The following is a 27,849-nucleotide window of genomic DNA, read 5'->3' on the forward strand; positions in this document are numbered from 1 at the left end:
ACTCGTCAAATCAGACCATCTCCTAAAAAGGAACCCTTTGAGCAATGACTTCCCAGGCCCTGGCAATAACGTGAATGTGAATAACACACCATTCTGGTTCTGTCTGTGACCTGGTGTGGGGCCTTGGGCCTTATTGGCCCAGCGGCACAATGAGGGAGTAAGACCTGCTCTAGGTCTAGGAAGCAGTGTGAGGAGACATTCAAGCACAAACCAGCCGGCCTGGACAGTGACAAACAGTGACACAGGCAGGGACAGTGCCTTCCATCTCTTTTATCAGGATTGGGGTCACAATTCTCGCACCAAAGCCCAACTCCCATTATCTGCCCAGGATCAGGGTCTCTGGAGTGAGAGGAGGGAGGAGCCAGTTGTAAGATGCTCTGTTGCACAGGGCGGTTAAAAATTGAGATGAGACCCCATTCTCCCAAGTTGTATGTGACCCCTTTTGCTGCCTCCAAGGCTCCTGGTCCAACTCTGCCCACCCTGCTCAATGGCAGTCTCTGAGACTCAGGACCTGGAGCAGCTTCTGCCTGAGCTGAAGTCTTGGGAGCTGGGCTGTTCTCACCAGGCTGCCTTCTTATCCCCCTCTGGGGTGTGGCCTGTGAGGTAAGTGGCCTCGCTGAGTCTGAAAAGCAATGTGTCACCTTCGCAGCTTCCGGCACCTGAGGAGAGGAAGGGGTGGTTCGCTTGTGTTGGCTCAGCCCCTGCTCCCCTACACTCACACTGCCTTGTTACCTTCTGTGAACCCAACTCTCTCCTAACACTCCTAGGAAGCCCTAATTAGCCTGTGATACCTCCTGGTGGAAGGAGGTGAGAAGCATCTTGGACAAGGACAAACTTGTTCCACTATGTCCCCTGGCCTCTTAGAGCCCATAAGGTGGGACAAATGTCTATCACAGGGACTTTTGGGAAGGACCAGAACTTTGCAAACTGGAAAGCTGTCTCTCCCATTTCTACTCCAGGCAGATGTCTTCTCCCCCAGGACATCTCTGACTTCTCAAAGATGATTCCAGGTGCCGCTTACCTTTGCTATCAGCCTTGATATCCTTTGCTGGCACCACATGTCCTTGTGTCTGAATCCCACATTAGAATGTAAGCCTTGTTTATGCTGATCCCAGTGCCAGCAGACACTTGGTAAATATTTACTCAATATTTTCAACAGCTTCCCCTTCCCTGGCTCTCCTCCCATTGGCAGGCTCACCCTGGACCTGCTCCAGAACAGGGCCATGGGGCCTTCCCAAGCAAACACTGCCCTGTATCTCACCTGCAGGTGTCTGGGTTGAGCTCTAAGCCCCGCCCTTGGCAACGGAGGAAGCTGCGGCGTCTGCAGTGGCAACGGCAGGTCTGGGGGTCAGGGCGCTGGCGGCGCTGGGGACAGCGTGGGCAGAGGGGCCTGGGGCTGGAGTGGGATGGGTGATGTCAGCTGGGGAGGGTGCTCCGGGGACAGAGTCCCAGCCCGGAACTGAGCGGGGCTGGGGACGATGGTGGGGAGTGGAAGCCCTAGGAGGAGAAGCAACATGTCTGGGATGGGAAGGAAGAGTCTTCCCAGGAGCTGGCATTGGGTCAGAGCACACAAACTTGGGGAGCAAAGGAAAAGGGGGTAGGGCACAGGTGGGAGGAGTAGGAGGGGAGGAGACCACAGCTTCCTGACACACATGTTTAGCCCTGCCCCACCAGCATGTTGCATCCCAGGCACTGGGCCTGGGCTCCACTCCCACCTCTGCAGGAGCCCAAGAGACTCACCTGTCCAACTTCGCTGCACTCTCTCTTTTTTTTGGTCTGAAAAGTAAAACATACAGAGGCAAGGAGGAGGAGGATCAAGAAAGCCAAGCATCCTACTGTCTTACCCTAGATCCCAGGCCTACCCCAGCTCTACTCTCAGAAACCTGGTCTCCAGTGCAATGTCCCACAACACACAACACCCCCAAGCCTGGTCTCTGCGAGCTCAGAAGTGGGGCCTGGCTGGCACCTGCATTCACACTGGCTGTGCTCCTCCAGGGACATCTCCCCCAGCTGACTGCTCGGGTACCGGATCATGAGGATCTGTGCTCAGGAGAATGGGGAGAGAGACAATGAGAGAGGAAGGGAATGCTACATGGGCTGGAGGGAGAAGAGTTTGCCCACCAGCCAGGGCTCTGGCCTCCAACCCCTCTTCCTCCAGAGTGCCAACCTCCACCCCAGCTGGCACACTCCACCTGCCCCAGTACCTGCATTCGGACTTGGTGCTGCCCAGTGGGCACACACTCCAGGCCATCATCAGGGCAGCAACCACCACAGCGCTGCACAGTCACACAGCTGGGCACCAGTTGTTTGGCCACAGTGCCCATGAGCTCCACAGTCAAGGGCACCACCACTTCCCGTGGCTGGCAGGTGGCACGAGCATACACATCTATCCATGACATCACTGGGGATAGATGTGTAAAGCTAAGTCCCCACTGGGTTTCCTGCAGCGGCTCCCTGGTTCCCTTACCCTGCTCCCAGCATATGTTCTCCGTAGTGCTGTGTCACAATCACCTACCACTAGCCCTGCTGCTGCCCTCCAACCTGTCTTCCCCTGCCCAGCTCATCCAGAACCCAGGAACATCATTGCTCAATTTCCTTCTTCCTGAATAAGAGTTTTCATTTTACAAAGTGATTATGATTCCACAAGATGATAAACACATGGAGCCTGGAATCAGGGCTATTAAACTTAGTGCTAGCTAGTGCAAAGTAGGTGTTACCATTACCTTTTTTCTGGTGGCCAGGGGCATCAAGCTGGGAGACAGGGGCCTGTAGGAGAGAAGAGACCTGGTCCCAAGGTGCACTCTAGAAGGGCTAGCTAGCCCTCTTGCTGTCCCCGGAGCTCTTCCCTTGCGATCAGGAGGCTTCAACTTCTCTTGGACATTTTTCCAGATTGCTCAGTTCCTTGGGCCACTCTAGTTTTGCCTGTCCTCTCCTGGCCACCTGGGACTTGCCCTGTCGGCGGTATCGAATCTCCAAGTCTGGGGACTGGGCTTGTTCCGGAAGCCGCAGGTCGGAAGGGGGCACAGTGGGCGCCGAACCAGGTCTAGCGGGCACCGAGTAGGCTCCGCCCCCGGCTGCGCCCAGGGGACGGGGTGGAGCGGGGGAGTGGCCCGGGGCTGGACTGGCGGGCTGGCGGGTCCGTGGGGAGGGACATCTCCCCGGGGATGCCCGGGCCGGGGCCCTGGAACGCCTGGCTCCGCGGCTCGACTCAGCGGATCACGGAGGCCGAGGCTGCCCCGCGCCTCCCCACTTCCGCCAACCTTGAGAGGGCACGGCGGGCGGGCGGAATGTCGGGGAAGCACGTACCTGGGCGGGGGCCAGCTGCAGGAGCGCGACGAGCAGCAGACGGCGGAGCAGGGGGCTCATAGTGCCCACGGGGGCCGCGCGCCGGGGGCGCCCGCATCGTCCTAGCCCGGCGGCGCTGGGGGCGGCGGCAGCCAGAGCCCCATGGCGCGGGCCCGGGCGCGGCGGGCGGGGGCCGGGCGCGAGGGGCGGCTCCTCCGCGCCCCCCTCCCGAGCCCTGGGCGCAGGCAGCGCAGCACAGCGCAGCAGCGGCGGCCGGAGGAGCCGGGCGGGAGGGCGGCCGGTGGCGGCGGCGGGCGGTGGCGGAGGGGACGGGGGTGGCGGGGGGCCGGGCCCGGGCTGGCGGGCGGGCGGCTCATGTGACTCAGACACGCGCTCCCCACCGGGCCGCGGGGCGGGATGGGTGGGGGGCGAGGCCGCTGGCCGGGCCCGCCCTCTCCACACACCCACTCCTGCCGCAGCAGGGGAAAGGGGACGCACCGCCCAGGGGGCCGGGCTCCCGGGTCACCGCCACCAGAACCCTGAGGGCGGGGCGCAGTCCAGGCGGGGCCCAGGCGGGGGGCGCTGGGCCTGAAGGAGGGAACTGGACAAGAACTCTAAGAATCACTTTATTGCACGCGTCTGGGGGAGTGGGGAGTCCCGGGAAGAGAAGCAAGGAGCGAACGCACAGAGGCCATCCACGTGAGCCGCTCAGGGGCTGGTGCCCCGGGGCACAATCTCGGGACCTTGGGGAGGCCGGGGTGCTGGCTGATGCTGCTGTCTGTGTAGGTGTTCCCGCTGAAGCCTGGCTCTGCTGGCCCTGCAGGAGAGAGCAGCTGGGTAGTCGGGACACAGATAGTGTGGAGTGATGCCTGGACAGTGAAAACAGGGCAGCGACAGACCTGGCCCGGGCCCGCGTGTCATTGTAGATGGCTGTGATGATACGATCCTTTTCATCCATGAAGTTTCGGTGCATCTGCTCCAGCTTCCTGCAAGGCAATTGCAATTAACCCTGGGTCTCACAAATCCCACCTCCCTCTACCCCACTCTAGGTCTCACAGCTTTACATCTCTGCCTAATTGCCTATGCTAGCTGAGGAGAAGGGCCCAGAGGGGCCAGGGCTTCTCAGGATCCAGTGGCAACCCAGGTCCTTGACTGCCCTGCTCAAAGTGGTGACAGCAGCTCTGAACATCAGGGTGATCCTTGCAGGAGACTAGAAAGGGTTGTACATCTAACTCCCTTAGCAGTGGGCACCAGCTTTTAGGTGCCTTTGCTATGGAACCTCAGGGTTATGGCATGCATGGGAGAGTGGTGGGGAGACAGCTGACTGCCAAATAAGTGAGGACAGGTGCTGGTGAGGCCCAGTTACAATGCATTTCCTTCTTGTCCATGATTTTGGCTGGCTCCAGCACTTCCTGGCAGGCACACTGAGGATTTACATTCAAATGATAAAAAAATGAAAATGACATTAGCCCTTGGTGCAAAGCTGCCTGTGCTCACTAAGGTGAGGCTCAGAGCTACTTCATGCAATTCTTAGCTTAAGAGACAGAGTACAGGCCACAGGGGTGGTACGGTTGCCTGGCTGACCACAATGGGCTTCACCCACCCTCCTGCCCTCTGCCCATCACCCCAGGGGAAGATGGGGACGCACCTGAAGGCAACATAGTGCAGGCCCATGCCTGCCAGCATGACCAGCAGGCAATACCCCAGCACCCGCTGGTTGTGTTTGTGCTGCTGCTGCCTCAACTCTGGTCCCTTAGGCCTCACGCCATAAAACTGGGCCCAGTACTGTGCATTGGGGGGTGCCCAGGAGCTGCTGGGAGGGAGAAGGGAGTATGGGGATCAGGTTCCCCAGGAGTCTAGGGGCAGGATAAACTTGGGGCAAGACTACTTACTGTACCTGTGTGATTGGTGAGTAGCCCTGGGATGGGCTGTGGTTCCTGGAGACTTGTGGGGTGCTGCTCTGCTGAGCTGGTGGTCATAGATGCAGCGACTCTGCTTGTGGCTGAGCACTTGGTATGCTTCACTCAGCTCCACAAAGCGGCTGTGCAGAGCTGGGTTCCCTGGGTCCCGGTCAGGGTGCAGCTGGGGTGGGGCAGGACTCCCCTCATCTCCCTTTCTATACCCCTTCCCAGAACCTGTCCCAATAATGTCTACCCACAGGGGTTCAAATAATTCCAGTGAGGGCAGTGACCCTTACTCCAGCCTCCCACACTTCCAGAAGGCCAGAGTCAGGAGACCACCTGCCACCTGCCCTTGTTCAAGCCCTCCCCACCTGGCGTCTGGCTCTCACTATAGGCCCTGGTCCAGGCTTTCTCAAGAGAAGGCAGATCAAGAGAACTAAACCCAGCCCATCAGTTAGGACCCCTAGCTTCTGCCCCCAACCTTTCCTCCTACCAGGCCAGACTTCTGCCCTTGGAGATCCTCTTCCTCCCTATGCATGCCAAGTGAAACTGGTACCAGCCAGTGAGCCTCTCGGCTTCTGACCTGGGAATTTGGCATCCACCCCATCTGGCTCAGACTTCCCTTCCCCACTTCCTGTCTAGGACCACTGGTACCTCTTTGGACTTGGAGAAGAAAGCTCGTTTAACTTCTTCAGTGCTGGCACCAGGATGCAGCCCCAACAGTTCATAGTAGTTACTGGGGCCAGACCTGTGGAGGGTCCAAACATGCAGAGGCTAAGGAAATACGGAGGATACCCCTTCCCTGCCTCCCAGCCCCCTAGGCCACACCTTTCAACTCAGCAACCAGGAACTGAGGGAGCTAATGCAGGTACCAAGGGAGATCAGTCTCCAAATCTTCCCTCCCTTTTTTGAGCGTTTCAGGTATGGTGTATTAGATCATCTCAGTGTGTGTAGTCCTCAGACCCCTTGGGTCAAAAATACCTGAAAAGCTTGTTTAAAAAAACAGATTACTGAGCTGCAGTTAATTCCTGCAGATCAGAATCTCCAGTGCAGGGCCTAGGATGCTGCATTTTTTGTAAAATTTCCTCTCCCAGCCCCACCAGGGGGTTATGCAAAATGATGCTTGAAAACCACTAGAGTTGTGGAAAGTGCATTGGATTTGGATTGGGTTCAAATTTCAGATCTGCCACTTAATGTATGACCTTGGGGGTCGTCCCTTAATCTCTGATCCTGTGTTCTCAGCTGTGAAGGTGAGGGTTATCTAGACAACCCTATAAGGCACCTGACACAAAGTAGAGAGATCACGACTAGCTTAGCACCTAGGACAGGGCCGAGAGCTGGGAAAGTCCTCAACAAAAAACCCACCGAGCAACCGGAGCACTCCCGACGCTCAACTCACCGCTGCCCGGCGGCCGCGGTGAAGAGCCGGGTGGGAGGTCTGCGAGTCCACAGCCGGCATAGGGGCAGCATGGCGACAGGCGGACAGCTGATGAAAGGAGGCCACAGAGTACATTGGGACCAGGATGGGACCAGACTTCAAGCACTCCCGAGGGAGAAGGAACTCGGCCCCGTTTACTTGCGAAGGAAAACTGAGCAGGCCCGGGAGTCCTTGCTCAAGACCAGACTAGTGTTCCGGACGTGTCCCCGCCTCTAACCCGGGCGTCCGGGGCCCTTCTCTACATTGGTCTCTATCTGGACAACCAGCACCGGAGGCCGACCCCTTTCCCATCCTGAGAGCTTGGTGCGGGAGGGCGAAGGAGGAACCCTGACAAGCCACGCCCCAGCTGCACTCACCAACTCTGCGGCCGCCGCCATTTCCCTGCTCCTATCCAGGCCCTGCCTCCACGTTCTCATTCGCTTAGACGCCAGGCCACGCCCCCACCCGCCCATTGGTCTTTGACGCCTGGGGCTCACCAACTGAGGCCCGCGGACTTGCTGAAAGGCGGAGGTGCCCATCTCCGCAGCGGGAGGGACCGAGTCTTACCCTCTGTTAACTCCGCTCTGCAGCAAAACATGTTTCACAGAGCAGCTTTCACCCTATAGTTGGCTTGTTCCCCTCACCAGAACCTGGCAAAGGGGCACGGCCCTCATCCCAACTTACATAGGGGAAAACAGGCGGGACGTTTTTTTCCCAAGTCATTTCTCTCTCACCCACCAAAGTTCACCCAAGAGGCCCCTCTGTCTCATGGAAACAGGAGATGCCAACGGAATCCAAGAATAAAGTCCTTTATTGTCTTGCGAGCTATGGTAATAGGGCTGGGGACTCCAGGGCGACTCAGATGGGACTCCCTTGCACCACGTTGTAGAGGAATATGGCGCCTTTGGCAGAGGGGCAGAGCTCAGCCCACAGTTTGGTCTCCTGTAGCCTGCACACTCTCTGTAGAGACACAGTGAGACCCAGACCCCAGGCCCTCAGGTTCCTGAGCTTCAGAGCCCTCCCCACTGCACTGTTCCTAGGAGATATGGTAAGGGGGCTGATCAGGTCCCTGGCCCTCTCCCTTGGTTTGAGGGCAACTCCAATGAGGCTCTGTAGCTCCAGAGGAAATCTCAGAGATTTGAGAGACCCTCTGACCCAGCCTTGGGAGACAGACATGCCTTACCAGGCCTCTGTAAGCCCCAACCTCGGCTCCTTGTCTAAACAAGACACACTCTCCCACCTCGCACCTGTGTCTCCACAAAGATGATTCCTGAGGACTCGTGGGCTTCGGGTCCCCCACTCATGTAGTGCTTCCTCACCTGCTCAGAAGTCAAGCTGCACCTGGGCAAGAATATGAGAGTGGCCTGGTGGTGTCCAGCCTCTGGAGGAGTCCCAGTCTCAACCACGCCCCTCCACTGCCCATCTACCCCAGGACCCAGGATACTGTCCCCAGAGTTCACTCACTGGACGTAGAACTCGGCACTGGCACGGCCAGCACTGGTCTCGTTGCGGGCAATGCCCAATAGCCGCGGCTGGCTCAGGGTGGGCAGCGGCAGGTTCACCTGGGGCCAGGGGAGCCCACCTGTCAGTGCCCACTGCCCACATTCCTGCCCCTCTCAATGAGAACAGCATGTTACTCTTGTACAGCTTTTCATGGTTTGTAGTTCAAGTGGCCAGAATCACAGAATGTCAGATCTTGGGAGCATTCATTTCCAATGGGAAATGATTGGACAACCAGATGGGAAAACCAGAACCAGAGAGACTGAACAATTTGCCCAGGATCACTCAGGGAAGTCAATCTAGTAACTGGGGCTCCTGTTTATCATTTATCCTACTTATCATCAAGCAAGACATTGACCACTGTTCCCACAATGAAAAAGAAGAACCTGAGGCATACGGAAACGAGGGGCAGAATTCCATCGGAAGTGTGCCCAGCTGCAAATTCAAGCTTTTCCTTCAATGCCAGATACCTATAGACCCTCCCACTAGCCCAGACCTGTGGAATTCTGGCATGTTCTATACCCTCCCTCCTTGCTCATCACCCTGTCTGGACCACCCATCACTCACCTCATCACAGATCTCCTGAAGGACACTGGAGAAGAGCTCATGCACCACCAGCTCCCCAGGGAGGTCCTTGTGCAGGGGGTGGTCACCAGGGCACAGGGCCTGTGAGACATCAGGCTCAGCCCCCTATTCCCCACTTCCCACCCTGCCTTCCTCCACATTTGCTGGTTGGGCACAGGATAAGAGTCTTGGTGTTCCCCTGACCCAGGCCCTCCTTTTCCAGATAGACAACCATAGGTCCAGCTAGGTCTCCCCACCTCCACTCCCTAGCTTTCCACAGGTCTGGGGCAGGGGTTAGTGGGGAGACTGAAGGGCTGTCCTGAACAGAGACTTTCTAAGAAGCACCAGGCCAATTCCCCCTTTAAGGGATGAAAGAAACCAAAGCTAAGCTGTCTGGATTTTTGTACCTTTGAACCCAGCCTGATATCTCACCTGAGGTTCAGGGTGCCCTCCAGGCACATCCACCAGCCCAGGTGCCTCTGCCACTTGCCCAGAGCGGCGCAGGAAGACAAGGAAGTTGTCGGCGGTGGCCAGTGCTGCGCCCACCCCCAGCGGGTCCGCCAAGTAGGCTTGCTTGTCACCCCAGTCGGTAGCCCCCTGCTGTTGCAGCCTGGCAGCTGAGCTGGTCCAGTTAGTGCCCAGGAAGTCTCGGTAGGAAGTAAGACCTAGGCGCAGGAGCAGCTGTGGCCCCTGTGAGCCAGTGGGAGCCAGGATGACAGAGTGCAGGCGGAACTTGGGGGCATCAAAGAGCCAGGGCTGGGCCTGTAGCCGGCTCTCCCAGCTGGCAGCGATAGCCTCGTCCCCTCCTGGCAGTGGGCGACGGTCATGGGCCGGGCTCAGTTCAGCCCGTACCTGCTCCTCGGGCAGTCCACCCCAGGGGCACTGCAGCAGCAGGGAGACCTCAGGGTCCATGGTCCGGGTGGGACAGCGCTAGGGGAGGACACAGCCGGGCTTACCACCCAGGGAGCCCCACAGCCACCCTGGGACCCGGTAGCTGGAGCCCTCTGCTACAGACCTCCTGAGGGAAACCCCAGCCCTTCTGCACCCCCCTGACCATTCCCTGGCCAGTAAAGTATCTTATCGTCCAGCAAGACCCCTGAGTCTCCTGCTGCCAGACATCCCTCGGACTCCAGGGCTTCCCTACCACCCAGAGGTTCTGGGTCTAGTCGTCCCGTAATGCCCATGTCTCCTAACCCCGAGGATCCTGCCTTCAATTCCTGACGCATCAGGGTCCGGAAACTCCAGCCTCCAGCCGCCACTCAGCCGCCACTCACCCGCCCACCCGGTCCTCAGGCTCCGCCCCTTCCCCCGGAACGGAAGTACCCGCCCTCTTTTTTCTCGCCTCCTCATTGGCCTTCCCGGCGCTGTTTGGGGTCGCCGCGCGGCAGCGGGAGTCGCTGAGCGTGCAGGTGTCCTCCACCCTCTGGCTCTCTCATTCTTGACCAGGAGTGACCCTTCGCCCCGGAGCCTCCTCAGGCCGCCTTGCGGGACAGACCCTCTAGCCTGGAGCGCGGGGGCTCAGCTTCCCGAAGCTCCGTGGCTGACGGTGTGACCTTGGGCAAGTCTTGCTTGCTGGGCCTCAGTTTCCCTATCTGCACCAGGTAGTTGGGGGTGGGAAGTGAACTTAATGAGCTAAATATCCTCCTCCCAGGCTTTGTGACTTTCTGGGCAGGGTCGGGGACATGGGAGGGACCTTAACAGTCCCTACACAGGTCTTGTGCTCCCCACAGGTCTGGGCCATGAACTCCTCTGGCAGCAGGAGGCAGGAAGCAGCAGGGCCGAGGAGTAGAAGAGCTCACAGACCCCGGGAAGAGGTGTGACCCTCTCCACCCTCACCGCGGCACCCCCATGGTGGGAGTGGAGGGGGACTCCAAGCCCTGACTCCCTTGGTAATGCTGTTGGGTGGGAGTGGGGGCTGCCCGCAGAGCACAGGAACGCCTCTCTCTCTGGCCTCCCTCTGCCCTCGGTCACCCAGAATTCAGGGTGAGCAGGGACCAGGGGCCACCTCTGGGCTCTTTCAGGACCAAGATGTGCAACTGTCCAAGGCTCTGTCCTATGCCCTGCGCCATGGGGCCCTGAAGCTGGGGCTTCCCATGGGAGCTGGTAAGTGCGGGTCTGGAGGCTGCAGCCAGGGAGCAGTGTGAGCCTTTCCATAACTGCCCCCCTCCATGGCTTCCACTGCGGCCCTGTGGGAGGGGCACAGAGGACACATCCCTCCGTGTACAGGGAAGACTGGGGCCCAGAGCCCAGAGCCCAGTATCATGTCTGGCAAACTGGGAGAAGACTTCGTCTGGGCCAGGTCTGGTGATTCCCTCCAGCCCAATGGCCCAATAAACACTTATCCCAAGAGTGGGTACTAGAGGGTATTGGGGCAACCAGTGTTTTATTGAGTGTCCACTCTGGGCCGGGTATTGTGCTAAAACGGGTCATTTATCTTTGTGACTCTTTAAGGCAGATTCTATTCCCATGTAAGCTGAGGAGACTGAGATCCAGAAAGGGGAGATTTCCTAAAGGTCATGTTGATAAACCCCTGTGACCCCCCCAAGCCCAGGCTGTTCTGATGCCTTTGGCTCCCCCTATTAACTCTGGCCCCGGGCCAAAGCAAGTTCATCCCCTGAGCACACACCTGCCCACAGATGGCTTTGTGCCCCTGGGCACCCTCCTACAGCTGCCCCAGTTCTGCAGCTTCTCAGCCGAAGATGTGCAACGCGTGGTGGACACCAGTGGGAAGCAGCGGTTTGCCCTGCAGCCAGGGAGCCCCAGCACTGGCCCTCTCATCCGGGCCAATCAGGGTCACTCCCTGCAGGTGGGGGCTGAGGGGACAAGTGGGAGAGCCGGGTGGGACCAGTGCCTGTGAAGGGGTCTCACTGCTGCCCATTCCCCACCCATTCTAGGTGCCTGCATTGGAGCTGAAGCCCTTGGAGACCCCGCAGGCCCTGCCCCTGATGCTTGTCCATGGCACATTCTGGAAGCACTGGTCATCCATCCTGCTCAAGGGCCTATCTTGCAGGGGAAGGACACATATCCACCTGGCCCCTGGACTGCCCGGGGACCCTGGCATCATCAGTGGTCAGTGTGCACCGCCCCCCAGCTATTCCCACCCACTCTGTCCTCCCAGGTCCCCCTTCAGGCATCTCTTGTCCAATGCCACCCCATGCTCTGCATGCAGCAGCACACCTCTTCCCTCCACTGAGTCCAGGACCCCATGTTTGATGACTATAACCTCAGGCTCCTGTTGTCTCCATAGGCATGCGGCCAAATTGCGAAGTAGCTGTTTTCATCGATGGGCCCCTGGCCCTGGCAGGTGAGCCTGGATACAGCAGGGACTGCCTAGGAGGAGGCATGAGTGACACCTATGGCTGTGTCTGCAGATGGAATCCCCTTCTTCCGCTCTGCCAATGGGGTGATCCTGACTCCAGGGAATGCTGACGGATTCCTGCTTCCCAAGTACTTCAAGGAGGCTCTGCAGCTGCACCCTACCAGTGAGAACCCCCCACTGTACCTCTATTTTTTAAGCTTAAATATGTGCCCACTGTCCTAACTTCTTTCCCAGTGCCCAGCCCCAGGCTGACTTAGGTCTTTCTGTATCTAACCAACTCTTTTCTCTATCTCAGGAAAGCCCCTTTCCTTGGCTGGTAATGAAGAGACAGAGTGTCACAGTGGCCTCAAAAACAGCTCCAGAGGAAGAAGAATGATCCAACAATAAAATATTTATTTTAAAAAGATGTAAAAAGAAAAAAAATTCCAGTTTGAACCATGAATCGTCATCCCGTAGCGACAGCTGGTCTTTCTAGTGTGCTCAGGGACAACAGCTAGGTTAGGGATGTTGGTCTCAGCCATCTGGACAAGGGAAGGGTGGGCACTGTATGAGCTCAGGGACCACCCTCCCTAGCCTGGGGGATAGCAGAGTCTGGCCCAGCCAGGCCCCTGGTTCTGCACAATGCCAGTGACAGTAAATGTACCCAGCTTAGTGCATGTCTGGACAGGGCGTGGGCAGTGAGTCCCAGGAGTGTGGGCTTAGAAGTGGCCATGGCAGGTGCTAAGCGGGGCAGGAGCAGTAAGACAGGCCTCAGAAGGCCTCGTGGCCTCCTGTGAGTTGCAGGAAAAGGTCTTCATTCAGTTCCTCCCCGCGGGCCCGCTCCCGTGTTGACAGGAAAATGTAGCCGCCGATGTACTCGTGCACGATGCGGCAGCTGGCAGACACACTGCTGAAAGCCACGTTGATATGCTCATCAAACTCAATGGCGACCTGCAGGGCGGGCAGTCAGAGTGGCTGGCAGGGTGGGATAAGGGAGCCATCCCTGCCCTGCCCTGGCTGGGTCTGGCCCGGCCCCCTGCCCCATCCCCACCCTCACGTGGGGCCCACCTGCCGGATGTCCCAGTTAACATTCCACTGGCGCATGTTGCTGAAGCGCCAGGTCTTGACTACATCGCCCACAGCCAAGTCTATTCGGATCAGTCGGTTGTTGGCAATGCCTAGGATCTCATCTTTCCTGCTGCCCTTGAACCTGGTCCCCAAGGGGAAAGAGGGTGAGGAAAGGCCCCATTGTGCATGGCCTTCTAGGCCACAGCCTGGTGCAGCGCTCAGGAGAAAACTGCAAGCAAATAAGCCATTAGGTTCTCTGGGCCTCAAGCTCCTCATCTGGAAAATGGGGGCTAACTGAAATAATCATGACGGCACTTAGCAGCCACAGGCAAATGGTCTACGCCTCTAAGTAACTTCTTTGTATCATCATCTGTTGCCTCACTCAGATTTCTGCAGGCTTGGGAAATGGCCAGCCAAAGGAGCGTTCCCTGTCACAGCACCCAGCACCGGCCCTGTCCTCCCAGCCAGCTAACCATGGCCCGATGGGGACTGGTCAGGGCAGAGGTAGGATGGAAGCTGGGTCTCTTGCTCTCCTGGCCTGAGCTCGTTCTCGTGTCTGCTGTGGGGTGCAGGATGGGGAGCACATGGGAGCCCTCAGTTGGGTCTACCCACAGATACAGGAAGGGAGGCCTCATGGTACCACCCACCAGACAGCAGGTGAAGGCAGAGACAGTGCTTGGCAAAGAGGCTGGGGTCGGGCTTGTACCTGACCATGAAATAGGAGATGCCAAAGTCGGGCAGGGACTGCCAGGCCTGGATGAAGCGCAGCTGGGCTTCTGACAGTGGGAGCTGGGCCACGTTCTGGTGGGCTTCCAGGATCCGTGGGGTGAGCTGCAGGACCACACTGGTGAGGGACTGCCCAAAGTCCCTGAGACCCTTGGCCTGTCCCCATCAGGGAGACGGGATGCTGAGCCTGGGGCAGGGGCATGGCCAATGTGGGGCCAGCAGGGTACACCTCACCACTCAGCAAATATGAGCTGAGCCAGGCCCTGAGGTGGGCATGGTCAGGGGCACCATGAGCCCTCCCAGAAGGGGCAAACCAGCGTGCTCAGGCTTAGGGACACAGGTGGGAGAAGGAGTGAGTGAGCACGTGGCTTTCCAGAGGAAGGCTCTGGGGTGATCCCGGGTCCAACGGTGGCCAGAAGAATGCTATGGTCATTCCTGCCACCAACTCTCTCTGGTACCTGCTTTGCCTTGAATTTTCGCTGGAAGCGGGGGGCAACAAGGCCATAGGGGTTAAGGCCCTCAGTGGAGGCGTCAAGACTCTGGGGGTGGTTGCCTGAGCCCCCAGCGCCTGTCCGCTGCAGGCTGAGGAAAGCCAGAATGGCCTGCACCTCGCTGGCGTAGCTACTGTCCGCCATGGTGCGGCCCTTGGAGGCCAGGCGGCAGCCGGCCATCCAGTGGGCATACTGCTGCTCCTGGAGTGGAAGGAACATAGGATGGTGGTGAGGGGCTAGCCAGACTCTGGTTCAGCCTCCTGCCCCTGTCCCTGTCCCCACTCCAGCCCCTGCTCAGCCCTCACTCACATCCTGGCACCGTAGGTAGATCTCACTCATGCCCTCAGGGGAGGGCACCAGGAGCTTGATACAGAACTTCTGGCCTGAGACATTGACATCAGGGACCACCTCACAGCCTGGAGGAAGAAGGGGAGGGCTTCTTAATGAGAGGCCCCTCAGTGATGCACAGCCTCTCAGGACAGAGGGCATCTTCCCTGGCCTCCAGGAGGAAACTGAGTAAGAGCATTACCTGCCCAGCCGACAGGAGGGCCCCTCTCCAGCCCTGCCCTTGATCCTGTCCTGGCCAGGCCACCTTCACTTACCCTTGAGGTTGAGCTGCTGAATGGGGTCCCCCGGGGCCTCATCCTGGCTCTTGTAGTAGGACAGTGTGGTCTCCTTGAACACCACCCAGTGTTGGCGGTACCCCTTCAGGGTCAGCTTCCGGGGCCTGAGAGTGAGGAAAAGGCGTGTGAGAGGCCACCTCCCTCCCTCCACTCTCTCTGCATACTGAGCCCCTCTAGTAGGGCTGCCAGCTCTGGGCCCACACTCACCGGAAGATCCGAAGATAGTCCTTGAGTTCTGGGATGGTGGTGAGGCTGTCCTGGGGAGGAAAGGAGTCAGAGGGGGCCAGGTCCCAGGGCTTGACCGTGACCCAACCCACGACCGGAGGCCCTCCTCACCAGCATGTCCGTGGACGCCGACCCCTCCAGCTTCACCTCCAGGTTGCTCAGGGCTGCATCCAGGTCGTCAAGCCCCGGGTCTGTGCCAGCCGGTTCATCCACCTCCCCACTCTGGGACAGCTTGTTGATGTGGTACTGTGTGGGGCACAGGGCCAGGAAAGGGTGATTTGGCAGCCCATTAGCCCAACAGGGACCTGAGCTGGGCTTCCCTGAAGACAGAGCCCCATATGGAGGACCTCTGTGCCCTGGGACTGTCTGCAGCCCGGCCCCCCAGGCCTGTGCGGCACCTGTAGTGCTGCAAACACCATCATCTCCTCCTCGGTGCAGTCAATCTCCTCCAGCAGCAGGTCCCACCGGGCCTGTTCATACAGCTGGGTCAGCCGCACTGGGTCTGCCTGGAGCGGTGGGAGGGGGAGGCTGCGTTGGTGCCCACTGCCCTGAGCACCCCGTGCACCTAAGCCCCGCACACCTAAACCCTGCCTCTGCACTGCGGCAAGCTCACACAGTGGTCCTACGTGGCAGCAGGCCCCAACCACAGCTTTATGGCCTGCCAGCCCCACCTGCCCAGGCAAGTGGCACCTTCTTCCCTCTAAACCTTTTGTACAGATGCTGACCATATGTCTACTGTGTGCCCTGCATGCTGCAGGGGCACAAAGGGGACTGAGTAAACCAATCAATAGATAGGTGAAGTGATTCAAGAGTGCAATAAAAGCTCTAAAAAGGACACAGATTCCATGGGGCATCTACATGATGCCCTGGAGTGAGGACACATGTTCAGTGGTGATGAGAGAGAACGGAACTAGCGTGCCCGAGACTACTCTAGGGAAGAAGCACTCGGAGGGGCCTCTTGAGGTGCCCACATGCCACACTAAGGCCTGAAGGGTGACAACAGGCCACTAAAGGGAAGAGTGAGAGGAAGAACATTCCAGAGAGAAAACACAGGGAGTGCAAAGCACAAAGTGGGATCCCAGTTACCCACAGAAGACCAAGCCCACACACCCTCTGAAACCCACCAGAATTGATAGCAAAGGCATAGAAAAGGTAAATCCAAAGAGAGGGAACTAGGTGGGTGAAAGATGCCAAGATTTTGGAAGACAGAAAGCAAAAACATGAATGAGAATTGAGTTACAGGGGGAGAAAGCAGGAATCACTCTTTTCCCCCTCCTGTTCTGTGGGAAAGGCATGAATGAGGCTTGAGAACAGGCAGAAAGCACACAGCAAAAAATACAAAAATCTGAGCAAAGACATCCTTCGCATGGCATACCCCAGGAGAGGCTCTGGACCAGGACCCCTGAGCCGAGAGGTGGGGGAGGCTCAAGTGAGGACTGTAGAGCATCTATGAAAGGAGCACATCCCTCCCCCTCCCCACTCCCTGCAGTCAAGTGACAGCCAGCGGGTACCTGACAGAAGCTACAGAGGCTGAACCAGAGGTACCCCTGTATTTGGTACTCTAGGCACAGCTGGGTTAAGGGGAGCATTGTGATAAAAAACAGATGAATTAAGAGAACGTTGGCATTCTCAGGGGTAAGACCCCTAGCCCTTCCCCACTTGTCACCCTACATTTTGGCAGTGAGCCTTTTACCTACAGTTGGGAGACCAGAGGTTCACTGCTGAGGAACTGATGAGCCAAAGAGAAACTCCACAAAGAGTGGCATCCCTGCCCCATCGCTGCCAGGAGGCCCCCTCAAATGCCAAGCCCCATTCATCTACTCAGGATTTCCAGTCAGTTTCTTAGAGCTTTACTTCTAAATATGAAAAGACAGGCAAGGTTTTCCCACATTTAAGGGAAAGCTGCTAACAGAAACTAGAGAGACCAAGACAAGCAAGAAAAAGAGAGCTTGGAGGAAATAAAGGCAATGTAGGGAGGAACAGAAAACTTCAACTGCTAGTCAAAATCCTTATTGAGACAAAATGCTGCACTTATGAAATAAGAACAGGATGGGAGACACATATGTATGTTCACCTGACTTAGGACAAAGGTGCCCCTGCAGTCACTGGGGTCTAAGGATGCTCTTTTCAATAAATGGCACTGGGTCCATTGGATATTCATATGTAAAAAAACTATTTGTACCCCTACCTCACACCACATACAAATGTCAGTTCCAGATGGATTGTAGATCTAAATATGAAAGTCAAAGCAATAAAGCCTTTAGAGAAAGATTGGACTGTATCTTTGTGATCTTGGAATAAAAATGATTTCTTAAACAGGTCACAGAAGATATTAATCATAAAATAAAAATGCAAAAAATAAAAACCAGGTTATATTAAAATTAGGAACTTCTGTTTATCAAAATAAACCATTAAGAGAATGAAAGGCCAAAGCCCAGAGTGGGAAAATGTAATCCCAATATATTTATCTGATAAAGTGTCATCTACAGAATATATAAAGAACTCCTACAAAGCAATATGAAAAAGACAAGCAACTAATACAAAAATTGGCAAAAAATTGGAACAGAAACTTCAAGAGGATATCCAAATGGCTAGCAGCCATATGAGAAAAAGCTCAGCTTGATTAGCCATCAGGGAGATAGATGTAAATTAAAACCACATAAAAAGCACATCAGTGGTTGTCTGGGGTTGGGTGTGGGAGGAGAAATGACTGCAAATGGGCACTGGAGAACTTTCTGAGGTGATGGAAATATTCAAAACAAGATTGTGGTGATGGTTGCACAACTGTATATATTTGTTAAAAATAATCAAACTGCTTACAATGGGTGATTTTTATGGTATGTAAGTTATATCTCAGTATAAAGCTGTTTAAAAAACAATTAAACAAAACACCATATGAGATAATATTACACATCTACCATAATAGCTACAATGGAAAAGATAGGAAATACCAAGTGCTGGTGAAGTTGCAGAACAATCAAAATTTTCATACACTGCTGATGGGGGTGTAAATTGGAACAACCACTTTGGAAAGCTGTTTAGCAGTTATCTACTACAGCTAAACCAATGCCTGCCCTGTAACCCAACAATTCCACCTCTGGGTATATGCCCTACAGAAATATGTACATGTGTTTACAAACAGACATATACTGGAATGTTCATAGCATCTCTGTTCATAATAGTCCTAACTGGGAAATTGTACAATGCCCATCAATAGTAAGAATGGAAAATTAATTGTAGTATATTGACGTAATGGAATGCTACACACTAAAGAGATAGAATAAATTTCACTTATGTAGATTTCAAATACAGGCAAAACTAATCTAAGGTGTTAGGAGTAATATTAGTGGTTCCCTCCATTCTGAGGGAGATATCGCCTGGGGAAGGCATGAGGGGGGCTTCTGGGGGCTGGTAAAGTTCTGTTGTTTAATGTGTTAGATACATATATGCATTTTTCTGAATGTATGTTATGCTAAAAAAAGTATGTTAGGAACTCTTAGAGCTCTTAGGACTTAAAATCCAGTTTCAGATATTAAAAACTCAATAGATCATTTGGAAAATTAATCAAGGCACTTCAGAAAACAGAACAAAAAGATAATAAGTTTAAAAATAAGAAGAGATAAATGTCTGAGTCTTTTTCTTTGAAAAATCAATCCAGGAGGTCTAATATCTACCAAGTTCCAGAAAAACAGAGGGGAGCAAATTATTAAAGAGATTGTATAGGGCATTTCTCTAGAACTGAAACGCCCCAGGTTTTTGGTTTGAAAGGGCTCAGCAAACGTGAAGGGCCAATCAATGAAGAAAGACCCATAGTAGGACATACTATTAAGAGATTTTAGAACACGAAGATATAAGGATAAGATTCTAAAAGCTTCTGGAATGCTGCCCCTCCAAGAAAAAAAAAAGGGTCACATATGGAAGGACTGAAAATAAAAATGGCATCAGAATCCTCAACAGCAACACTGTAAGATGGCTTTAAAATTTGGCTGGAAAATGTTTCAACCTAGAATGCCATACCTAGCCAAACTATCATGTGAGTGAGGGTAGAACAGTGACCTCTGCAGACATGCAGGATTTCAAACCCCTTGCCATTTTAGGAGAAGCTATTGTTATTTTACCATTTTAGGGGAAGTTATTGAAATACATGCTCCACCAAAATGAAGCAGCCAGTTAAGAAAGAGGAACATAAGAGATCCAGGAATGCAGCAGCCTATGTAGGGAGTCCCAGGAGATAGTGAAGGAAGTCCAAGGACAACAGTCATGCAGTGGGTCTAGACAGCTACCATGTCTTGGTTCCAAGAAGGAAAGAACACTGACTGAACACTGAAGGCTCAATAATTTTGAAAGGAGTACTGTGCTTGGGCTGCAGTGTTTGAGGGCCTTAGTTATGGAACATCCCACCCACCTCATCACTGTGGAGACTCCCCATGGCAAGTCACACCACATAGAGAGCATCCAGATAGTCTTTTGGGGTCTCTCTTCTAATTGTACACAGACAATTAATAGACAGATAAGTAAATAAAAGTATAGCAATCATGAACATGAAAAATTTGACCAAGAAAGGAAGTATCACTACTCTGTGGCTTAGCTAAGAACACTCTTTATATGTGTTACTATTAATACCCATGATTGCATTGTTTTACCCAAAAACTGTAACACAATTCAATTGGAAAGGTGCAAAGAAGTGTGTGTTTTATGTGTTTTGGGGGGGGGGTGAGGTAAGAAAATTAAACTTCATCTTCTATACAAAGTCAACAGATTGTGTGTGAAATGGGAAAACCAAGGAATAGAAACAAAGAAGCATGTCATATAAATGTAAATACTAGAGCAAAAAGTTACAGAGTTAAGATCTACAGTCTCTAGGGATCAGAAATCTAGGGTAAGAAGAGGTGGGGCAGGGAACTGCTTTTGTTGTTGTTGTTATTACAGACCTGCTAGAGATAGTTAACTCTTTAAGCCATCATATATTATTTGACTAAAAGTTAAACTTACTAAAACAAGAAGAAGAACAAAGACCAAATGGTTTTTAGATATTGGAAAACAGACCATGCAGAACAGTGATCCTTGAGACAGGGAACCAAGTAAGGCGAGTCCTAAGATCACCCCAGCTGCCTGGCTGGGAAGTTTCCAGGCTGCACACAGAGAGGAGGACCCCAGCATACTCCCCGAGTTGAGGAGATGTAGTTGAGTATTTGAGGAGTCCAAAGCAGTTGGGATTAGTAGGGCAGAGTACTGAGGCAGAGAGAGCTGCACAGAGAGAACTCTGGACAGCAGCAGAGAGCCCCTCTGGAGTCCATACCTGGGTACTGACCAGCATATGTGTGTAAGCAAACTGCCCAAGGCTGCTGGAAGAAAACACTGAAAAGGAGCAGGTGGAAGGAATATTTACCAGAGCTCACATCAGGGTGGGAGTGGTTCACATCCCAACAGCCAGATTAGAGAGACCTCATGATACAGGGTACACCAGATAGAATACTCAGGAAGTTATTGCCTCTGCACTGCGCTCCATTACCCTTAGATTGAAGGATGTTTCTGTCTTGCTCAGGCTTGGAAACCTAAGCAAGGCTTGGAAGGATCAAACTCTTTTCAAGTATCTTAATTTCATTCCCAAACATGATTTTAAAAATTTAAAGGATTAAAAAAAAAAACACAGCACCTAAGAACATAACATTTGTAGTGGCTAGTATCAAATATAAAATTACTGGGCATGAAAACAAGCAGAAAAATTCAACTCATAATGAGGAGAAAGTCAATAGAATTAGATCTACACATGATACAGATGATAGAATCAATAGATAAAAACACAAAAAAGTTCATATAAATATATCCTGTATGTTTAAGAAGGTGGACAAAAGCATGAGCATGCTAAGGAGAGATATAGAAAATATTATAAAGGTCAAGACTAAACTTCGAGTCATGGGACTAGTGGCAGATCAGATAGGGCAGAAGAAAAAATCAGCAAACTTGAAGACAGAGCAATTAAACTATAGAAAAATAAGACTGGAACCCTCCCCCTGAAAACAACCCCCACAAAACAAAGCACATCAGTGAGGTGTGTGATGATTTTAAGCAGTCTTGTAGTCATGTCACTGGAATCCCATAAAAGGGGGAAGCAGAGAAAGTATCTGAAAAATAATGGCCAAAATTTTCCAAATTTGATGAAAACTATAAACTCACAGATTCAAGAAGCTAAATGAACCCCAAGCATGAGAAACCCAAGAGATATTAAGACACATGATTACCAAAACCTTTAAAACCAGTGATAAAATGAAAATTGTAAGAATACTCAGAGAAAGACACATTACGTATAGACGGACAAAGAAGACCAGCAGAACTGTTGCTTCGCTGGAAGCAGAGGAAGCCACAGGACTGAAGCAACATCTTCAAGGGACCGTAAGAAAAATAAAACCTATCAACCGAGAATTTTATTCTGAGTGAAAGTATCTTTCAGACTGAAAGGCAAGGTAATGACTTATGCAGACATGCAAAAGAGGAAAGAGTTCATTGCCAGTGGATCGGCAGGACAAGAAATGTTAAAGGAAGTCCTTCAGGCCAACAGAAAATGATACCGGCTGGAAATGGGATCTACAAACAGAATAAAGAACACAGGAAAAGGTGAGTACATGGGCAGACAGAAAAGACTTTTCATATTTTTAAAATATCTTTACAGGACAATTCGCTGATGGAACTGTTCTGTATCTTGACTGCATCAGTGTCAGTATCTTGGTTGTGGTACTTGTTGGGGCAAACTGGGAGAAGGGTATCCAGGTATCTTAGATCTCTGTGTATTACTTCTTACAACTGTCTGTGAATCTACAGTTATCGCAAAACACAAAGTTCAATAAAACAGGATTGCCTGGTTAAAGTAAAAATAATAACGATGATGACCCAACAATTCTACTCAAGTATATCAAGAGAAATGAAAATACATGTCCACTCAAAAACTTATACATGAATATTCACAGCAGAATTATTCATAAAAGCCAACAAGTGTGGGGGTGGAAACACACGTCTATTAACTGATGAAAGGATCAGTAAAATGTGGCATGTACATACAATGAAATATCTCACAATACAAAGGACAGAGCCCTGATATATGCTACAACATGAAAACATTATGCTATGTGAACGAAGCCAGCTGTAAAAAGCCATAAATTGTATGATTCCATGTATATGAAATGTATAGATTAGCTAAATCTATAGAGATAGAAAAGAGATTAGTACTTGCCTGGGGCTGGGGCAGGTGGGGAATAATGGATGTAGGGTTTCTTTTTGAGGAATGAAAATGTTCTAAACTGATTGTGGGGATGGTTTCACAAGTTTGGGGATACACTAACCATTGCACCGTGCACTTTAAATGGGCAAATCATATGACACCTGGATTATTTTTCAAAGCAGCTGTCATAATAACAGTAGGCTCTGACATATGTCGAAGTGAAGTGTGCAAGGCCGGGAGGGGAGATCCCGCTCCTTAGGAGGAGCCAAACCGCCCGAGCAGGCTTCTCGGGGACGCTCACCACTGTCTATGCCCATCTATGGTCATCACCTTCCTTGATGGCCTCTTGGGAAACGGGCCCTGGCATCAGCCTGGACCCAGAACCATGTTGGCAGAGATAACAAAAGGGATGTGGGTGGACAAATGGATAGATGGACAGACCCCTACAGGTCTCTAATGCTCCCAGAGCCCAGACCGTGGTGCTATGTTCCTGGGTCCCACTGACCAGCCCCCACTTCTCCCTGAGCCAGCCTACCTTGGGATCCAGGTCGAAAAAACTGTAGTACTTAAAGCGCAGCCAGAGTGTGTCCCCAGTCTTGATGCCCTGCTGCATGAGGCACCGTGACGAGTCCAGCCACCTGGGCCATGGCACGGACAGGGGTGAGCACTGGGAGAGGTACAGCACTGGGGCGGGGCTGGGGGGAGGGGCAGGGGGCTTGGGGCAAGCACACACTTATAGAAAAGGCCTGGAAAAGGAGGTGTGGATTTAGGGTTAGCAAGATACAGGGGAGGGTGTGGATCCTGGGAGTAGGAGCCCAGAAACAAGGGGAAACAGCCCTGGGGGCAGGCCCGGGGGCAGAGCACCTGCTGTGGAGCTGGGTCTTGTCTACCAGGGAGCCTGGCCGGGGCAGGCGCTGCAGCAGGAGGGGGTCTGGCGGGGGCTGAGGCCGGCTCAGCATGTGGTAGCAGGCCTCAGTCTGAGCACTGTCTGAGAAATGGGCTGGCATCCCCCGGAACAATGCAGGTGCCACGCCTAGGGTGCAGGCTGGGTCAGCCAGGCCGGGCCCCCAGCCCCCGGCCTCCTGGGCCTGGCCCCCCCCCTGCCCAGCCCCTGGCCTGCCCAGACTGTGCTCACCCCCGGCCAGGACGACCTTGGTCAAGTCATACAACTCCTCCTCCGGCTCCTTTTCTTTTTTCTTCTTCTCTTTCTTCTCTGGAGCCCGGAGCAGAGACAGCTCCTCAGGGTGCCGGATACCTGCGGAGAGTTGGGGCCTCAGCAGGGCAGGGGTCCTGCCCCGTGACCTCCACCCAGTCTATGGGCACTTTGGGGGAGGTCACGGCTCTGCAGGCAGGTTGAGGGACAGACAGAAAGGACATGACAATAGCTGGGCCTATAAAGGGAGGGGACCTGCACTTCGGCAGGGTGGCAGAGTGGGGACCAGCCAGAGACTCACTGAGGAGGCGGCAGATGGCAGCCACAGCCTGGAAGAGGGGCTGGGAGAAGCTGGCTTGGAGGCGCAGGGCGCGGCGATTAGGCAGCCGCAGGATGATGGGCCGGTGCTGGGGCCCGAAGAAGAGGCGGGCGTCAGCCAGGATGCCATACTTGTCCAGTGTCCAGTGGGTCTGCAGCAGCCATTGCCTTTTCTGTTCCCACCAAATGGCATGGTCTGACCAGTCCTGCTTGCGCTCTGCAGGGCCACGGAGAAGGGGGTGCATGTGCATCAGCCTTGGAGGGCCCTGCCCCCAGGACTGAGCACAAGTCCAGGATCCAGAGGCCCGTGATGATGCGCCTCAGCTGCCTGAGCCAAGCCACACGCGGTTGGCCTGGGGTCTGGGACCGAGGTTATGGGAGAATGGCTCTTGCTGGCTAACCCTCCTAGGCTACATCACTTCTCAGAGGAGTTCCCACCCCAAAACCTGGATGCCCAGTCATGGTGCTTCCATCTCAAGCACCCCAGCCACTTGGGCTCCCCTCTATGGCACCTCCCATGTCCTCCCACAATTCCTGGCTCAAGGGCTTCCCTCGGGCATTCCTGGGGCTCAGGAGGCACAGGCTACAGCAGGGCCTGGCACTGGGAGTGGCACGCAGCAGCAGGTGCTCTGTAAACATGTATGGGTCACTGGTTCTGTGACCTAGGCCAAGGCCTTACCCTCTCCATGCCTCAGTGTTCTAGCTGGTGAGATGAGCGCAGCAATCACCCTGACCCCATGGACAGTGAACAATGCCAGCGTGTGCTGAGTGCGCAGCGTCTGTGGTGCACTTCTGTGGGCACATCACAACCAGTGAGGGAGCATCAGTCAGAACTGTGACTACTGCACTCATCACCACCATGCAGCCAGTGACAGACAACACACGGCCTCTCCATTCTCCCTCTAGGAGCATGAGCTGGTGTGGGCACAGCCCGCAGAGCGTGCTAAGCCTTTCCGAGGGAGGTCTGACTCCCTGCCTACACCCTTCCTCCCGCAGCCCTGCCTCAGCCCCGCCACCATGTCTCCAGTGCTCTAAGGGAGAGAGACCCCGTCTGACTCCTGGCCTTGCCCAGTGCGGTCGGGGACCCTCTTCTCCCTCCTCAGCCACAGCCTCTTCCTGGGGGTCTCACCTAGATATGGCCCCATCTTCCTTCTGCCACCCCAAATGCACATCCCATAGGCCCAGGCACTGCTCTGGACCGCGGAACAGAAACTTGCAAGCTACCAGTTAAGGCAAACGCCCACTGGCCTCCATCTTCCCAGAACTGTTTGTTCATCAGGCCATGCGCCTGGTTCTGAGACTAGGCATGTGATGATTCCTAGTCCCAGACCCACTGACACTCATCTTAAATTCTGCCCAGTTTAAAGGGAGTCTCTTAAACATCTTCAAAGTTTGAAGGGTTCATCTTAAACTAGGTTCCTCTCTCTTCACTGGCTCCTCCGCACTGCATCTGGGGGCTGGGCGACAACTCTCCTGCTAGGACAGCATCATCCCTTTCACTTTAAGCCGCATTTAATCAATGTCAGTCCCACCTCCAAAAGCCAGCCTCCTGTCCACCCTCACTGCTGCCCGTACGAGGCCTTGTGGCCCTGCCCCCAGCCTACCTGCACTGGAGGGGCCTGCCTAGATGTAAGAATGCCTCGGCCTGACGCTCTGCTGAACACCCTTCAGTGGCTGCTCTCCACCACCAGGACAGAGGCCAAACACCTCATGATGGCCACTCCAGGTGTTCTCCCTGGCCTGGAGGCCCCAGTTCTGAACAGCCCCATGCCCCATCACACGTTGCTCCTCCCTGCTGGACTGCTCTCAGGACTCATACTAAGTGAAGATGATACACGGACTCTCCCAGGAAGTCTCCGCTCCCAAGCTGGGTGCAGCCCTTTCTTCCGGCTCCAGGCACTCCCATGATAACTCCCCCAGCAGAGGCCAGTGCTTGACCCCATGCCAGCAACTGAAGGGTCCATCTCACCTGCCCTGCTGCGTTTCAGGAGGTCAGGACCCTGACTGAGCATCAATAAATGTCTGGTGCACTAAGGAGTAGGAGGAAGTAGGAGAGACAGGGACAATGTCCCCATAGCAGGTGACAGGAACTGAAGCCCTCAGGGCTCAGCAGTGGCTGGAGGAGCGGGGTCTGTGTGACTCCTCGTCTAGGCCTCTTGCTCTGCCCGTGTGCTGTGCCCTGAGGACAGCCAGGTCCTTTCTTGGGCCCCAGGCCTTCTCCCCCTCTGCCCTGGCTTGGCCCCTTCCCTGCCTGAGTCTCGGTCTGACGCCCAGTTTCCTGAGAGACCCTCTGTTCCCCACTTCCACTTTCGCAGCCTCCTTGGGCCCTGCCTTCTGGAAGCTCCCTTAGCACTTCATCCTGTTGGGCTATCCTAGGGCCCGGTCTGTCCACAAGTTGACTGACCTGCCTCATGGGCTGCATGTGGCAGGATGCCTGGGTCTGAGGAAGCTGCCCACCCCCACCCACAGGCGGCCCAGGACCCAGGCTCCTGACTGGCACTATCATGGACCTGCCTTCCGGCTCTGGTTATCAGAGGGTGCCCACTGCCTTGCCAGGAAGGGGCAGCCCCCACTCCCGCAGGGAGAGGCGATGAGTAGCCCCCATGTCACTGGCCTAGCTCCTCTCTATGGCTGATACCGCAGGTTGCTCTGCTGTAACTTCCTGTGGGGGCAGGGCCTTCCCACCCAGGCTAGGCCATCACCAGCCTGCTGAGGGTTTCCGCCTAGGGGAGGGAGTGAGGGAGCAGGCCCCAGCTCCCCAGAAGCCCTCTCTCATTTCCCCTTGGGCCCCCAGAAGTGACCTCTGCTTCAACATATACAAGGCCTCTCTAGCCCCTCTTAGTGGGTGAACAGAAGATGGTGGCCAGGTCTGCTCCTCAGGGACTTAGCAAAACCCGCTGGAGTGGGAGGAAGGGAGGGAAGACAGAAGGAGAGAGAGGAAGTTGGGGAAATGACTTCTTTGGAACCAAATGATTAAGCTGGTGCCTGAGTCACTGTGACACCGTTATCGAGAGCTGCACAGCGAGGGTGGCCCGGAAGTGCCAGGGGACATGGGTTGTAGTTGCCTTGTGGTGCTGAGGTCAGCAATGGGACAGCCAGGTACTCACCAATCTTCTCCACGACCTTCAGGAGCACTGCGCCGATGTGTGACTCCCCTGTGACCCGGAGAGTAACTGACTCGGCCTGGGGGTCCTCTTCTCCCACAAACACCTGCAGCTCCCAGGATGAGTCGATATAGTCCCCAGTGGCTGTCTTCATCCCCGCCATGGCTGCGGCTCTACAGAGAGGGTGGGGAGAGGCAAAGTGGGCGGGGCTCCAGGGTCTGGGGCTATGGGTGCTCAAGTAGGAGTGGCCCTGTGGTCAGTGCCCTGGACAGGCAGGTGAGCAGACAGCGGGCCCACAGGCCAGTGGGCCATGGCAGCAGCAAGGCACGGGCTACCTAGTTGTTCCAGGTAAACCTCAGACCCTCTCACCATCACGGATGGTTGGGTTGAACCATGTCGTCCAACCCACTCCCAACTTACAGACAGGAAAACAGGCTTGGTAAGAGAACAGAGGGGCTACTCAGTGCAAGGGCTGGGCACAGTCTCCATCTGCTTTCCCGGTCCCCAGTTCATCCTCAGGCCCTCACTGATCGCTACTCACCCTGGAAATGGTTGTGAACCCAGGTCAGAAAATTGTTCCAATCCTAGCCCAAAGCTCAGATCCAAACATCCTAGACCAGCTGCGGCCTCCCTAGGGCAGCGGGAAGTCTGAGCTGCCACATGGAGAGAGGCGTGCTAGGCAGACGGCTACAGGAGGGAAAGTAAGAGACAGGTGTCTTGGGCCTTCAGCCACTGGCCCAGCTTACCTTACCTCGCCTGCCAGGGGCTGGGGCCACAGGTTGGGGTCAGAGTGTCAGCCGCTCCTCGCCTCAGCCTACACACCTGCAGACTACTCTGCGCTTCCTGCCCCTCTGCAGCACGAAGCAGGGGCCTTATCACGAGCAAGGAGCGGGGCGGGCTAGCCCCTCCCCAGGGCGGGCCGGCGTTGACAGCAGGAAGCAAACGCCAGCTATTGCGCTG

The 27,849-nt window shown here is 54.5% G+C and overlaps 5 protein-coding genes across 13 annotated transcripts; 1 reads left to right on the top strand and 4 right to left on the bottom strand.

The window, feature by feature from the left end:
* Positions 1-250: 250 nt before the first annotated feature.
* VEGFB (vascular endothelial growth factor B) lies at positions 251-3,664 on the bottom strand. Of its 3 annotated transcripts, none has more exons than XM_036927005.2 (7): positions 3,307-3,662; positions 2,724-2,766; positions 2,205-2,401; positions 1,967-2,040; positions 1,741-1,776; positions 1,262-1,396; positions 251-659 (listed from the first exon to the last, which is right to left on the bottom strand). In XM_036927005.2, exons 1-7 carry the CDS (start codon positions 3,364-3,366, stop codon positions 638-640), a joined length of 567 nt encoding a protein of 188 aa, XP_036782900.1. In that variant the 5' UTR covers positions 3,367-3,662; the 3' UTR covers positions 251-637. The 3 variants fall into 3 exon arrangements, with proteins under 3 accessions (XP_036782900.1, XP_036782894.1, XP_036782906.1); XM_036926999.2 differs by having other exon boundaries at positions 1,262-1,497; positions 3,307-3,656; XM_036927011.2 differs by lacking the exon at positions 1,741-1,776 and having other exon boundaries at positions 3,307-3,664.
* Positions 3,665-3,898: 234 nt separating this feature from the next.
* Positions 3,899-7,030, bottom strand: DNAJC4 (DnaJ heat shock protein family (Hsp40) member C4). Of its 3 annotated transcripts, XM_036926897.2 has the most exons (7): positions 6,981-7,030; positions 6,586-6,672; positions 5,841-5,934; positions 5,183-5,367; positions 4,934-5,098; positions 4,185-4,271; positions 3,899-4,102 (listed from the first exon to the last, which is right to left on the bottom strand). In XM_036926897.2, exons 2-7 carry the CDS (start codon positions 6,654-6,656, stop codon positions 3,994-3,996), a joined length of 711 nt encoding a protein of 236 aa, XP_036782792.2. In that variant the 5' UTR covers positions 6,657-6,672; positions 6,981-7,030; the 3' UTR covers positions 3,899-3,993. The 3 variants fall into 3 exon arrangements, with proteins under 3 accessions (XP_036782792.2, XP_036782777.2, XP_036782772.2); XM_036926882.2 differs by lacking the exon at positions 6,981-7,030 and having other exon boundaries at positions 5,183-5,253; positions 6,586-6,949; XM_036926877.2 differs by lacking the exon at positions 6,981-7,030 and having other exon boundaries at positions 4,934-5,095; positions 6,586-6,946.
* Positions 7,031-7,396: 366 nt separating this feature from the next.
* Positions 7,397-9,943, bottom strand: NUDT22 (nudix hydrolase 22). Its single transcript, XM_036926853.2, has 6 exons — positions 9,876-9,943; positions 9,100-9,597; positions 8,671-8,769; positions 8,068-8,165; positions 7,851-7,944; positions 7,397-7,563 (listed from the first exon to the last, which is right to left on the bottom strand). The coding sequence occupies exons 1-6, from the start codon at positions 9,891-9,893 to the stop codon at positions 7,462-7,464; spliced, it is 909 nt and encodes a 302-aa protein (XP_036782748.2). The 5' UTR covers positions 9,894-9,943; the 3' UTR covers positions 7,397-7,461.
* Positions 9,944-10,002: 59 nt separating this feature from the next.
* TRPT1 (tRNA phosphotransferase 1) lies at positions 10,003-12,392 on the top strand. Of its 4 annotated transcripts, none has more exons than XM_057506953.1 (8): positions 10,004-10,225; positions 10,398-10,481; positions 10,689-10,770; positions 11,304-11,473; positions 11,562-11,736; positions 11,915-11,971; positions 12,039-12,149; positions 12,282-12,392. In XM_057506953.1, the coding sequence occupies exons 2-8, from the start codon at positions 10,407-10,409 to the stop codon at positions 12,371-12,373; spliced, it is 762 nt and encodes a 253-aa protein (XP_057362936.1). In that variant the 5' UTR covers positions 10,004-10,225; positions 10,398-10,406; the 3' UTR covers positions 12,374-12,392. The 4 variants fall into 4 exon arrangements, with proteins under 4 accessions (XP_057362937.1, XP_057362936.1, XP_036782838.2 ...); XM_036926934.2 differs by having other exon boundaries at positions 10,005-10,268; XM_057506954.1 differs by lacking the exon at positions 10,689-10,770 and having other exon boundaries at positions 10,003-10,225; positions 11,336-11,473.
* FERMT3 (FERM domain containing kindlin 3) lies at positions 12,358-27,785 on the bottom strand. Of its 2 annotated transcripts, none has more exons than XM_036926813.2 (15): positions 27,636-27,785; positions 26,893-27,062; positions 23,769-24,002; positions 23,450-23,569; positions 23,179-23,347; positions 22,850-22,952; positions 15,497-15,604; positions 15,210-15,344; positions 15,081-15,130; positions 14,853-14,977; positions 14,560-14,666; positions 14,218-14,451; positions 13,740-13,864; positions 13,034-13,175; positions 12,358-12,916 (listed from the first exon to the last, which is right to left on the bottom strand). In XM_036926813.2, exons 2-15 carry the CDS (start codon positions 27,050-27,052, stop codon positions 12,737-12,739), a joined length of 1,992 nt encoding a protein of 663 aa, XP_036782708.2. In that variant the 5' UTR covers positions 27,053-27,062; positions 27,636-27,785; the 3' UTR covers positions 12,358-12,736. The 2 variants fall into 2 exon arrangements, with proteins under 2 accessions (XP_036782708.2, XP_036782718.2); XM_036926823.2 differs by having other exon boundaries at positions 27,641-27,776.
* Positions 27,786-27,849: the final 64 nt, after the last annotated feature.

Source organism: Manis pentadactyla, chromosome 9 (genome assembly GCF_030020395.1).
Source record: "Manis pentadactyla isolate mManPen7 chromosome 9, mManPen7.hap1, whole genome shotgun sequence".
Classification (NCBI taxonomy): domain Eukaryota; kingdom Metazoa; phylum Chordata; class Mammalia; order Pholidota; family Manidae; genus Manis; species Manis pentadactyla.